The 12,716-nt window shown below is 37.0% G+C and overlaps 1 protein-coding gene and 1 long non-coding RNA gene across 2 annotated transcripts in view; both read right to left on the bottom strand.

The window, feature by feature from the left end:
• Positions 1–12,716, bottom strand: part of LOC136242173 (uncharacterized) — a 113,500-nt gene that overhangs the window by 85,583 nt on the left and 15,201 nt on the right. Inside the window, exons 2-8 of the mRNA XM_066033595.1 lie at positions 12,195–12,266; positions 10,346–10,609; positions 6,742–6,852; positions 5,760–5,822; positions 5,639–5,710; positions 4,932–4,990; positions 1,197–1,286 (exon numbers count right to left, since the gene is read on the bottom strand). Of these exons, the coding sequence (XP_065889667.1) occupies positions 1,197–1,286; positions 4,932–4,990; positions 5,639–5,710; positions 5,760–5,822; positions 6,742–6,852; positions 10,346–10,609; positions 12,195–12,266 (731 nt within the window). The remainder of the gene's footprint in view (positions 1–1,196; positions 1,287–4,931; positions 4,991–5,638; positions 5,711–5,759; positions 5,823–6,741; positions 6,853–10,345; positions 10,610–12,194; positions 12,267–12,716) is intronic.
• Positions 3,676–4,233, bottom strand: LOC136251989 (uncharacterized). Its single transcript, XR_010699301.1, has 2 exons — positions 3,966–4,233; positions 3,676–3,915 (listed from the first exon to the last, which is right to left on the bottom strand). It is a non-coding gene; the product is annotated as an uncharacterized lncRNA (long non-coding RNA).

Here is a 12,716-nt window from a genome sequence, read left to right as displayed (position 1 = left end):
AACTTAATGGCTATAGCTACAAGCTCAATGTGTTTCACATTGCTTCAGCCTGACAGGTACTCTTTGGCACACCACAAAATGTACAATGCATGTTTCATGGACTTTACCTGTGTCCTCCTTTGTGATGGTTTCCCTACGTTCGCAACAGGAATTGTCTGAGTTTTTTCTGTTGTGACTACAGGGGTCCTTCTTGTTTTCTCTGTAACACTGTGTAACAGGCTGAACATAGCTGAAAACAAAGCATAATGGCCACTTTCAGTAACATATAGTTGGGGCAGGCATTCAATAAGCCTTGGTACCAATCTTTCTTCAAAACACGTTAAGCATGGGTTCACCAGTCACAATAATGTTACAGAAAAGTACAACAAACAAAATTAGGAATTCTAAGTTCGCATAGAAATAAAAAGTAGTGAAACAAAGGAGATGTGCAGATGTACCAGTGGACAATTAATCCCTAATTTAGTCATGGATATAGGGATTAAGTGTTCACTAGTATATCTATCTGCAGTGTGGGCAACCTCCCTTGTTTCCCTACTTTTTATCGCTTTGATCCCTACAAAATTCCTAATACTTGTTTTACACTAGGGATGCACCAATACTACATTTTCACTTCCGATCTGACACTAAGTACATTTTAGATAGAAATGGCTGATACTGATCCAATACCGGTACTTAACCACACAGAGGAATTACTCACAATACAGCTAGTAATTCCAATAGTAGTTGACAGACTACGTAGCTTACTAAAAACATTTGCTGGTTTCATACACTGCAGTTTGCTGGTTTTGTGGCCATCAAACGTGAGGATAACAATCATTATGATACTGGTTGTCAAAGGAAGTCACGATGAGTCTTGTGTGCCACTTGTAAACTAAAAGAGTCTGAAATAACTCTTACAATATTGTAACAATGAACTATAAGCAACCATTTTGTAAACAATCTGGCACTGTAAAGAACCAGAAACAGAACTCTGTTGAATCATTCTTTTAACTATATACCCTACCAGTATTACTGACACTTTATGGCTGTATATTAACCACTAGCACCTCTCTATGAGGACATGTGGCTGCAATAGCATTTCACAAAAGACAGAACACAGCTATATACATATATCCTGAGTGTCATGGTCCTTTGCACCTTCTGTGTTATGAGCTCCTGGTATCAGCGTATCATTATTTTACACTACAAGTACATACCCTACTGGTAATTTCACAAGTCCCTTGGTTAATGCTGACTTGCTCCACAGCCAAGTGGCGATCATTATCCAGGTCAAGACACACAAACACCTGTAACATGTACACATATATAGGTACACACATATTATACCTGAAAGCTCAAATTTCTGTATATATATATTTGTATGAAATTAACCTCATTTCTTATATACATGCAATAAAGCTGGAAACTACAAATTGGGAACATCTGTGTTCTGGATAAACCTTGGCCAGTGATATGCAATTGAACAGTGCATAAAATCTGATGGTGAGAAGGGACAAGAACAACTACATAATATTTTCAACAACACAACATTACTGGCATCAAGAGTAAACAACGATATCTTCTGCATTATTTACTCTTGCTGAAGTTTTCCATAGTGAAAAATTTTTATCTTAAAAATAAAACCCTATAATGTTAGCAGATTATAACAATCTAATCCAAAACAGCCAAGCTGTAAAAAAAGAGTGCGGCCCTCAAAAAGGCTATGGTGAAAAAAGATGTGAAATCTAAGGTGGCGGCTAAGAAATGACTGCGATGGTAGGTTAATGGTAAAAATTTTAATAACGACAATTCAGGTGAATTTAATGCCGCTTGGTCTTGGCACAAAATTCACCTGAATTGTCGTTATTAAAATTTTTACCATTAACCTACCATCACAGCCATTTCTTGGCCACCACCTTGGATTTCACATCTTTTTTCACCAGAGCCTTTTTGAGGGCCACAGTCTTTTTTTACAGCTTGGCTGTTTTGGATTAGATTTCACTTCTTTTTGTATTAGTATACCCAAAGCCGGCCTATGGCTGGCTTTAGGGCTTTTTAACCTATCATTTTTTCTTTACCACAGTAAGAAGAAAAGATGAAGCAGGGTGATTTCTTTGTAGCTGAACTGTCTACAAGGTGATCCTTCTAGCTGATCTCTCTACCGGATGACTTGTTTGTAGCTGAACTCTCTACAGGGTGATTTGTTTGTAGCTGAACTCTCTACAAGGTAACTTCTTCTAGCTGATCTTTCTACAGGGTGACTTGTTTCTAGCTGATCTCTCTACCGGATGACTTGTTTGTAGCTGAATTCACTACAGGGTGATTTCTTTGCAGCCTAACTCTCTAAATGGTAGTTTCTTTGTAGCTGAACTCTCTACGATGTAACTTCTTCTAGCCGAACTCTCTACAGGGTGACTTGTTTCTAGCTGATCTCTCTACAGGGTGACTTGTTTCTAGCTGAACTCTCTACAGGTGATTGTTTGCAGCTGAACTCTCTTACATGGTGGTTTCTTTGTAGCTGAACTCTCTACAAGGTGACTTCTTCTAGCTGATCTCTCTGCAGGATGACTTGTTTCTAACTGAACTCTCTACAGTGTGATCTGTTCATAGCGGAACTTTCTACTGGGTGATTTGTTTGCAGCTGAACTCTCTACATTTGGTTTCTTTGTAGCCGAAGTCTCTATTAGGTACCTTCTTCTAGCTGATCTCACTACAGGGTGACTTGTTTGTAGCTGAATTCCCTACAAAACAACTTACAATGTAATATAATTGAGTAAATTATAAATGCAGCTGAATGCTTTATTAGGGTGACTGTTCTATTAGAGTATCTTGATCTCGCATTTGCTACACGTAGTTGCCTTTCGAATCATAACTAGGTGGTTTGTAATCCGATTCTTCTGTACTACTGCAAGGACTTTCGATGATGATTATTCCAGCTACATACTGATTTTCAGCTCGTTGCTCTAAGCAGTTTGCCTGGTAGACACGAAAACTAATAGTTTTTTATTCATAAAAATTGATCACGTAATTTTGACACAGGTTCGGTTTTGTGTCATATCTCCATGGTCTTTATCCCGATTCTTTTCAAACCACAAAAAGGCACTCCTACGATGGTTGCTCCATCTACATATCAATTTTCAACTGATTCCTCTAAGGGGTTTACCCTGTAGGCGTGACAGACCTTCAACCTTATTTTATGCAAATAATCGGTCATAACTCCGTGAATGTTCATCAGATTCCTACTAAAGTTGGTACAGGGATCCGCCTTAATGATCCCTTTATAAGTGTGCCAAATTTCAGCCCAATCCGAACACGCATTCGTGTTTTATGGCGGATTTTGCAAAGTGTGCGAAATGAAGTAGAAGAAAAAAACGAAGAAATGAAAATGAAATTTTGTTCGCTCGTATCTCGGAAATGGCTGGAGCAATTTTCTTCAAAGTTGGTATGTGGACTGCCCTTACTGGCCGGCACTTCTCTAGCAAATTTGGTTCCAATTAGATGAAGGATCACAGAGCTACATAGGTGTGAAAATTGCATTTTCTTTCTTCCTGTTAATATACTCATGGTGTGGCGCGCCAGCTTCTTGGGCTGCACGACACACTACCGTGTCTTGATATATGTACTACAAACCAGGACTATATAATAAATAAATAGTACGTATTTGAATACCCTCTATTATTAGTAGGGCTGCACCGATTCCACTTTTTACCAATATTTCAAATACCAAGTACAAATACCAATACCAAGTAGATACTTAATAGTGCACACATTTATTAGTAACACCATATATAGTGCATGTTTCTTGTACAAGTTTTGATTGCTCATGCTTATGATCAAATAGCCAATCAAGATTCACGAAGAAAGAAGTCACTGAAATGCAAACCAGTAAAATGGATAGTCCAGTATTCTTCTGTAATTTAGCTGGAGAAGTGTACACTGTATATAAAATCATAGAAAACACATTCTAATAAAACAGTCACTTCTACCTGATTGCTCTATTAAAGTTATTGACTGTTCTATTAGATCTTTTTCTCAGTAAACTAAGCTATTTCACAGGAAAGTTTTAGCTTAAATCAGTAAATTTGCTGGTAGTTATTTGACACTTTCAAGTGTCCATGGTGCTAGTAAATAACCAAGTACAAACAAACATTACTTTACTCTCACACGTGATAAGAATTGGTAACTGCAACAGTATTATGGCTGATTCCGATACTTCATGAAAACAATAGTGTCAGCCCAATATCGATACCAGAATTGGTGCAGTCCTAACTTTTAGTAGTCAAGTACTCATGAAGAGTAGCTCCAGCATTGAAACCGGGTCACTACTACTGACCAGGATGACTCCCACTGGCCTGAATGGCTAAATTTAGGTCAGATCCAGATAAATTTAAATGAGGCGTGCACCAAAGGGTACGTTTTGGGTTATCTCTCACACATGAAACTACATTTCGGACGTTTGATTAGCATTATCATGCACATTACACTGCACACATTCTCAATAATAAGGTGGGCATGGCTCTTGGCCTGCTGCAAACCTATATTGTGATTCATACACTAACAATTGTTTAGTGGGCGTGGCTCCATAAAAGCTTGTGGCATGGATTCATGTATGCCTACAGACTGCAATACATGTGCCTAATGGGCATAACCCAACATACACTTGCAATCCCAATAAGTGGGCATGGCTCACAAAGCAGCTGGGACTAGACTATGATGCAATAATACACTTCCACAACGTCTAACTAATTAATACACTTAGCACATGATCAAATCTGGGTCAGACCCAGATAATTTATAAAGCAGGTCAGACCTGGATGACCCGGGCAAAATGTGACCCAACCCGGTTTCAACCCTTGTCTACATACATGTGTAACATATTGTAATTTATACCAGTCCACAGGGATGTCAATTTTTTTCAAGCAACACCAATGATATATTATCAAAGTACTCACTTCACCAAAGGCACCAGCTCCCAGTTTCTTACCCCTACTCCATTTGAACGGTGCAGCAGCTGCAAGACACACATATGAGAAATGAATAGTTAATAAGGAAAGTTGCTACACACTTGAATCATACCAATCATGTATATGCATGCAATGTGCATACCCAGTATAAACAATCACAAATATACGATATGCGTAGAGATTTCGAACTTTTTTGTAAATTGACAGATTTCCTATGGTTACCAAAAATTCGAAAATTGTCAATTCTCATTTTATTCTCATGGAACACTCGTTTAGCATAATTGCTAAGTTTTGAGGATAAAATTTTGCGGACAGCTTAGCAATCAAAAATTCTGCAAAATCACGTCCCTCGAAAATACATACGTACAGTATACGATACACACGTGTGCATAGGTAGATGCCATCTCTTAGTACGTAAATTGCACTGTATGGTAGCCAGGAGGTTTCAAAAGAGAGGTGATACATAAAGCTATGTTTCTCACATTACACATGTCATATCAGAGCCACAGTTGATCAAACTTATACCTACCTGACCTTAATATTTTATATCAAAAGTATATAACAACGTGTATGAATGTATGTGTACATATGTTTTAAAGTGTTGTAAAGAACATATGCATTCTTGCTCCAAAGGAATTAACATACGTAAATTATAACAAATTTACATACTAATAAAATACATGCCATCCACTCACTTGTAGTAAACTCCATGTCTGTTTCTACTTCAGTGGAATGTGTTGAAGTCAATTGACTAGAACCGTGTGGTGCTATATTATATGGGACTGACACACTGACATACTGACAGTGTGTACATACTTTCAATCCTTTGTGAAGTAGTAGAGGATACGATGGTCTTTGCTGACTTGATAGTAATTTTCTCTGTAATATAACAAACGTAGAATGGGACCACTGATAATAGACACCTCATATTGGGGATTGTAATCACCATTGTAACATGTCTTACATGTAAATGTGTATCATGTGATTTCACTACTTGCCTTTATTTAGGACCTGGCAGGTATGAGATTACAATGGCTTATATAGTATGTACTGTTGAACTGAATTCTCAAAAACAATCAATAACTCATGGATGTAATTGCACACAATTTTGAAATTTGGCTCATCTGTAGCACTGCTTGGTCCACTAAAAATATTTTCATTCAAATGTCTGACATGATATTTATGGCCAATCAAAATTTTCAACATACATTTCCTATGGGGAAGCCATGAAAGTGTGACATCCATTACAGCCTTTTCCTGAATTTGTAATGGAGCCAAACTGTACATATTTGTTATTAACACCTTTGCTGATACCACCAATCATCTGGTTGGCTATAATGTTAACTATTAGTCATTTACAGGATCCACATACTATAATTTGGCTTACCACAAACAAGGAGCAACAGGATGTTTCAGCTGGTCATAAAAGCCTGGTAGTACACATATCAATGGTGTTATGGTATATTAAGTTATGTGCTGATGATTAAGTGGTGGTTACAAGCCAACCGCAAAGTAAACAGTGTGGTTTTAAGATTTCTATACATTTAAAACTTGTGGTTACCAAATTCAAGCACAATCTCTCCACGTATTCTTGAGATGCAAGCCTTCAAATATTGACTTAATTTCTTAATTGTCTTCTATCAAGGGATATATGTATGTAAGAATCCCACAAAGGAGGATAAAGGTAAGTTCACAACATACGTATGTGTACTACGTTATTCCACCACATAAGTACGCAATTTATACGAATAAGATTATGTACATATTATAGTATGTACTGTACATAGGTACTACTTACCAGTAGGCAGCACGTTACCACCATCTCGTGATATAATACTGTACTGCGATGGTGCAGTTACCAATCGTGGAGCAGATGGTGACTTGGACGGTTTTGTACTGTCCTGTTTACCTGTTAATGTACCACATGGTAGATGTGACAATTGCAACAAACTAACATACACACTTAATTGACTGTGGCTCAGGTTTTGGTGACCTAGTGGAAAATGCATCCACCACTGATTGTGCATGCATGATGACATACATACTTCACAAACCTGTCAGATTTTTGGGTATCTAGCCTTTCAACATATCTAGACTTATTACCACAAACACAAAAGTTATCACATGGGAATATGGATACACCAAGTGAGTATACACAATGGATATTAAACATTATCACCAGAAATTTTAACTTTTACTCTTGTTGCATGATTGTCCTCGGTATAGAATCAAAATGGGCATAACATCAACTATGTACACCACCACAGATACTGTACATAAATACATTAACATCATATGTGACTGGATCTGCGAAAACCCGACACAATCTCACATTTTTCAAAATTCCTCTTTATTAAATATTTATAATCTACTTAGCTAAGTTTACCCTCTGGCAAAGTTTCAGCCTCATATGCCGATAGCTTTAGGAGTTACAGCCCTACAAAGTAGCAACAACAGAAATGATTGGTACAGCAAGTATAGGGAAAATAAATTACAGGCACCTACAAAAACGGTTGTAACTTACCAACGAATCGAGGTATGGAGCTACAATTTTCACCATCGTGTTAGCCATGAACAGGGAAATCAATTACTGGGTAAGCTTTTCCTTTACTCACCCTTCTTCACTGCATACAAAGGCGGAATTCGTGAAGAGAAATGGATTGTGTACAATCGCTTCGAAGTGGCGTAAACAAATGCTCATAACTTATGTATCCTTGGGTCTACTGCAACGAAACAAAGATTTTCAAACTCCTCTTGAGCAGGCGAATAAGATAATATCCAGGGTGTTTTTGTTAGTCCCTTCCTTCATTAAGAAAGAGGTGTTCAAAAAATTTACAGAATTTTTTAATAATACGCAACTATTTTTCACCCATTGTATTCAATGCTTTATACTATAAATTTAAGCTTGCGCTATTGTGTCGGGTTTTCACAGATCCTGTCACATATAAAGAGTGTTTTAATTGTTTGTAGAAATCATTTACACTAATCACAAAGTTTGTAAGGTGAATAAATCAGGATTTGTATACATGTGTAATAAAAGAGGGCAAAACCCATTGAAGGGCCCAATTTTCATATTTTTTTGTTATGGATGTCTCTACTTCTGTGCCAAATTTGGTGCATTTATCACAAAATGCACAATTGTTATACTATGCCACCTCACTAATATGGAAAATCAATACCTCAATATGGTTTTGTTGCATGAAGAAGATGACAACCAGCCTGATTGAAGATAAAAGGCACAGAGGGCACACATTTGCTAAAGGCACATGACTTGTTAATGTGGTGTGCTTCATTTGGCCTCCAGCCTTGCAAAATGTGGTCAGGCAGGCTGGCAGATAAAAATTTAAGTCTGGGCAATTAGTTTTTAAAAGGTCATCTGTAAACATTTTTTTTGTTTGTTTCCTTGTTTTTGGTTTAAATGTTACATTTGATGTTAGATGGACTATTATTATTCTGCAAAGGTAATTATCATCACATAAGTTTCTAGGATGATTTTTAAAGGCAGACATTTAGATGGTGTACTTCATTTTAGGGGTGATCCCTACTTAAACAGTACTACTGGACTGTTTGATTAGAAATCATGGGAAAAAAAGTTTTGAGAACAAACTAATGTTGTACTACTTCTAAAAACCAGGCACCATGCAGCTAGCTACATAACTCACTTTGAAATTAATCAACTATGTATTGCTATGTTATTATTTTAGCCAATATTTTTGGTTTTGTAATAATACAGTACATCAAGTAGTTAAGTTATTGTAATTTCGGATTTTATAATTCATGAATTGTTCGTAATTCTTCTAGAGCTGAGTGATAGTGGTGATTAATCGATTATCGTAGTAGCTACTAACAATCGTGATCTTGATAGTATTCTATTGTGCTATCATGATTACTTATCCATATCTGTGCTTTGTCAAAAATATGGATAACAAAAGCAAACATGATAATGTTGAAGTTCAGAAAACTATTAAAGACCAGTAGCTTGAGATGGACAAGTAGCTCTTCATATTCATTCACATACGTTGGGGACATGCCCTCTTTCAACTAACTTGAAGGGCTATTGGTAGACTACGAGGCCTGCACCATTGTTTGTCACTTAAACACCTGTAAAACTCGAAGGTCAGAAAATTCACAAAGTCTGAGGAGAGTTGACACACCCACATTTCAGACCATTGGAAAGAAACCACCTCAGAGTAAAGTTCACCTGTTTAGAAGTGCAATACAGACTTCATTTCACTTTTACTTTTTTCATTAATGATTTAGCTCACGTGAGTCATATGGACAAACATAGATACGTAGATAGGTCACACACACACAATACGAAAACTATTTCAGCGCGAGCCTGCTTTAAAAAGTAATGAAACACAAAAGGGCACCTGCACCCGTAGATATACTAGTGGACATTCAATTCCTATACCCATAACAGGCAACCTCTCTTGTTTCCCTACTATTGTTGCTATGATCCCTTAAAATTCCTAATTTTTGTTTGTCTACTTTTTTGGTAGCACTATTATGACTGGTGAATCCGCAAATACCGCATCAAAAGATAGAATTGCACCAGACTTAATGCTACTTTGTGAACGCATGCTCCAACTAACAATTACCAGCTGAAAATAAAGTAGATAAATATGCTTTGTTTTCAGCCTGTTACACAGCATTACAAATTTAGAACACTTTGAGAAGCACCTCTGCAGTCAATCTTGCTACTACGCAAGACAGTAATGGTTTCCATTACTAGTACAAAAAGGCGTAAGGAAGCCATCATACACTAGCTATCACAAATCAACACCTTGCATTGTCAGTAAAGATGAATGGGACACTAAGGAGACACAGGTAAGTCAATGATGCATACATTACATACGTACATACTGCGGTATGCCAAACCAGGCTAAGGGAACGTTGAACAGTGAAAAATCAAGCTCATAACGTTAGTCGTTATTGAGTTATGCTTGTCTGAAACAAGTAAGTAGTAAGTCAGTCAAGAAGTAGCAAATTCCTCTAAACAAAAAACTAAAATTTCGTAGCAGCCTTAATGCATTTTACATCATACTGAAGGCACTTTTTGGCTCAGTTATACCTAACTAATACTGACAAGGTGCCATGAAGGTATTGTGAGGCTGGTTTTTGGGTGATATTTTTGGCTGGAAAAGCCCAGTTATTCATGATCCCTAATATACAGTTACTACCGTACTGTATGATTTTATGTCAATTTAATTATTATAGTTTAATGTATGCACATTCCATACACAGACTTACAGTTACAATTGCAACATTTGAAATACTTAAAGATTAAAAAACTGTTTACTGTTTGACCACTAAGTTAAGCAAATGACCACCACTGACATAATACACACTGAATATACCATGCACAAGATAGGTATACATATGTACTTAGTACTACTTACCATCCTGTATCTTCTTCAACAAATCATTATGTGGTTCATAATCTCTAGTGTTCTTTAAACACTGCAAAAATGTCTGAATATACTCTTCAGAAAGTGCTACAATAAGAAATCCAAGTTTCCGTTGTTTCTCAATTGATAACACATGAGGATTAAAAAAATACTCGCCATGTTCTGGGGTTAGCAATCCATGAGCTAACATTGGTGGTACTATGGTATCCACTTTAATTGAATTGATAATGTCTTCAGTAAATGGGTGAAGGGAGTCTATAATAATGAGAAATGAATGTGGGTACTTGTGATCTAAGCAGCTATACTACATGCACAAAGCTTATTATTAAAGTTGCTCAAATGTGACTGGATCTGGGAAAACCGGTCTTATTGCCCATGTCAGCAGATTCGCTTTTTCACCAAGACCACATACTGCACATGAATAAACTATCAAATTTCACAATCAGAATCAGCTAGACTTGAGTGGTCTGCTTTTCTGATTGCTTTTCCCAAGCCCAGTGGCAATAGGTACGTGTGTTGTGGGGTCTTAATGTAGCTATAGTCAGCCTGGGGATGGCTGTATGTGGCTCTACAGCACCGTGGTGTTGAATAAAGGCCTGTGCTGTGAATTTCCTTTCATTTAAGCCAGTTTTGAGACCTGAATGGCTCATAACTTGGCCTAATTCATCCCAACACATTCCTCTTCAATTTTTTGAACAGTCTCTGGCCCTCCTTCCAGGCCCCCGCCTCCCACCCCATTTGGACCTCACCTAATACAACCAACCTCGGTTCAAAAACTATCTAAAATGGCAGGAAACTTAGCTAGCTACTTGTACAGTGGATGCTCTGGAAGGTAAGGAATTGGTATAAAACGTGTGAAAATTTGGTACACATAGCTTCAACTATTGGCAAGTTACTACATAGTAAATACTTAAAACCAGCATTTCTCGATACTTTTAAATAGGCGATAAGCCCGGTTTTCCCAGACTGGGTAACAAATGACATACATAATAAGACAGATTACAAAATTTGTGTGTGGGTATGTGTGTGTGTGTGTGCGTGCGCGTGCGTGTGTGTACACACAGTATGCTCGATCCAAATGCGCTGTTACGTACACATAAATGTAATGTATGATTGCTATAGCTAAGTCATTAATGTCCAGAAGTAACCATTAAGAAGTATTGAAGGAGTCATCATGATTACGTGTAGAATGACACAAGACACATTGTTATTTAAAGAACTTAAGTACCTAGATTAAATGTCGTGATGGAATAACACATATCCTAAATTGCTGTTTATACATGCACATTGGAAGAGAGGTGGCTAAGAAGCTAAAGTCCCTTCATCCTTGGTTAATTGCTAACCCTTCCTTAATAATGAACTCTCACCAAAGTTACACAGTTGGTTGAAAGGCTACTAATATACTGTATGTACACATGTAAGACTGGTACGTATACAGTACTCCAAAAATTATACCAATACTTCAATAAAGCTGTCGAAGGTTTTAGAAAAGCATTTGTTGTAAATAGACACAAGGTAATGATGTGCTACATCTGTTCCTTGTAAGTGTTTAATCCACTACTATGTAAAGGATTAACCATTGATTTAGCAGGTGTAAGTACCGCACTGTTGTTTTAGTACTGACATTTCTATATTTGGCTCTTTGCTCCATTGGTAAACAATACCATTTGCGGTTATTATGATGTCACAAATCGTTCTGAGTGACTTGATCACAGGGTGATACGTTAGTTAGCACTAAATTATAACTGACTTATCACATAGTAGCAGAGCCACTCTGTCTAGCTGTATGGTAGTCATCGCACAGTGCAGTACACTACACAACATTTACATATAAACTAACTGAAATCCACTCCTTTAGGAAGATCAATAGGAAATTGTTGACCAGAATTTGTCATAGAGATCAGTTGACAACCTGTAATATACACATAGTCTACATCATACAATAATGCTTAAGTGGATTAAAGCCAGGCTTTTTTCAACAACAAATTTAATCACGAGTTCTAGAACAGCTACCTATATACATAAGTAGTAAATGTGGATCACTGCAACCTGCTGCATATCTATGATAATAAGTTCTTATGTACCCTTTTGTTGCAACATGTTGTATTGCTGTCGAGATTATGTAACTGAAGGGATATTAACATCTGATTGTTTTACAGACATTGGACGTTACGTACTATTCTTGTTTTAGTACTTTCTATTGGGGTGCAATATTGTCCCTACACTAATTCAAACTTCCTTCACTTGCTTGTGAACCTTTTAGTCAGAATGTAAAATGCTAAATACTTATATATCCATACGTTTAGGGATTCATATCGTTGTAGTTCACACGTACTGATTTACATAAGGGAAGGGATAAGTA

The sequence above is a fragment of the Dysidea avara genome, chromosome 1 (genome assembly GCF_963678975.1).
Source record: "Dysidea avara chromosome 1, odDysAvar1.4, whole genome shotgun sequence".
NCBI lineage: Eukaryota > Metazoa > Porifera > Demospongiae > Dictyoceratida > Dysideidae > Dysidea > Dysidea avara.
The sequence above is the reverse complement of the archived record's forward strand: the minus strand, read 5'-3'. Positions and strand labels throughout refer to the sequence as shown.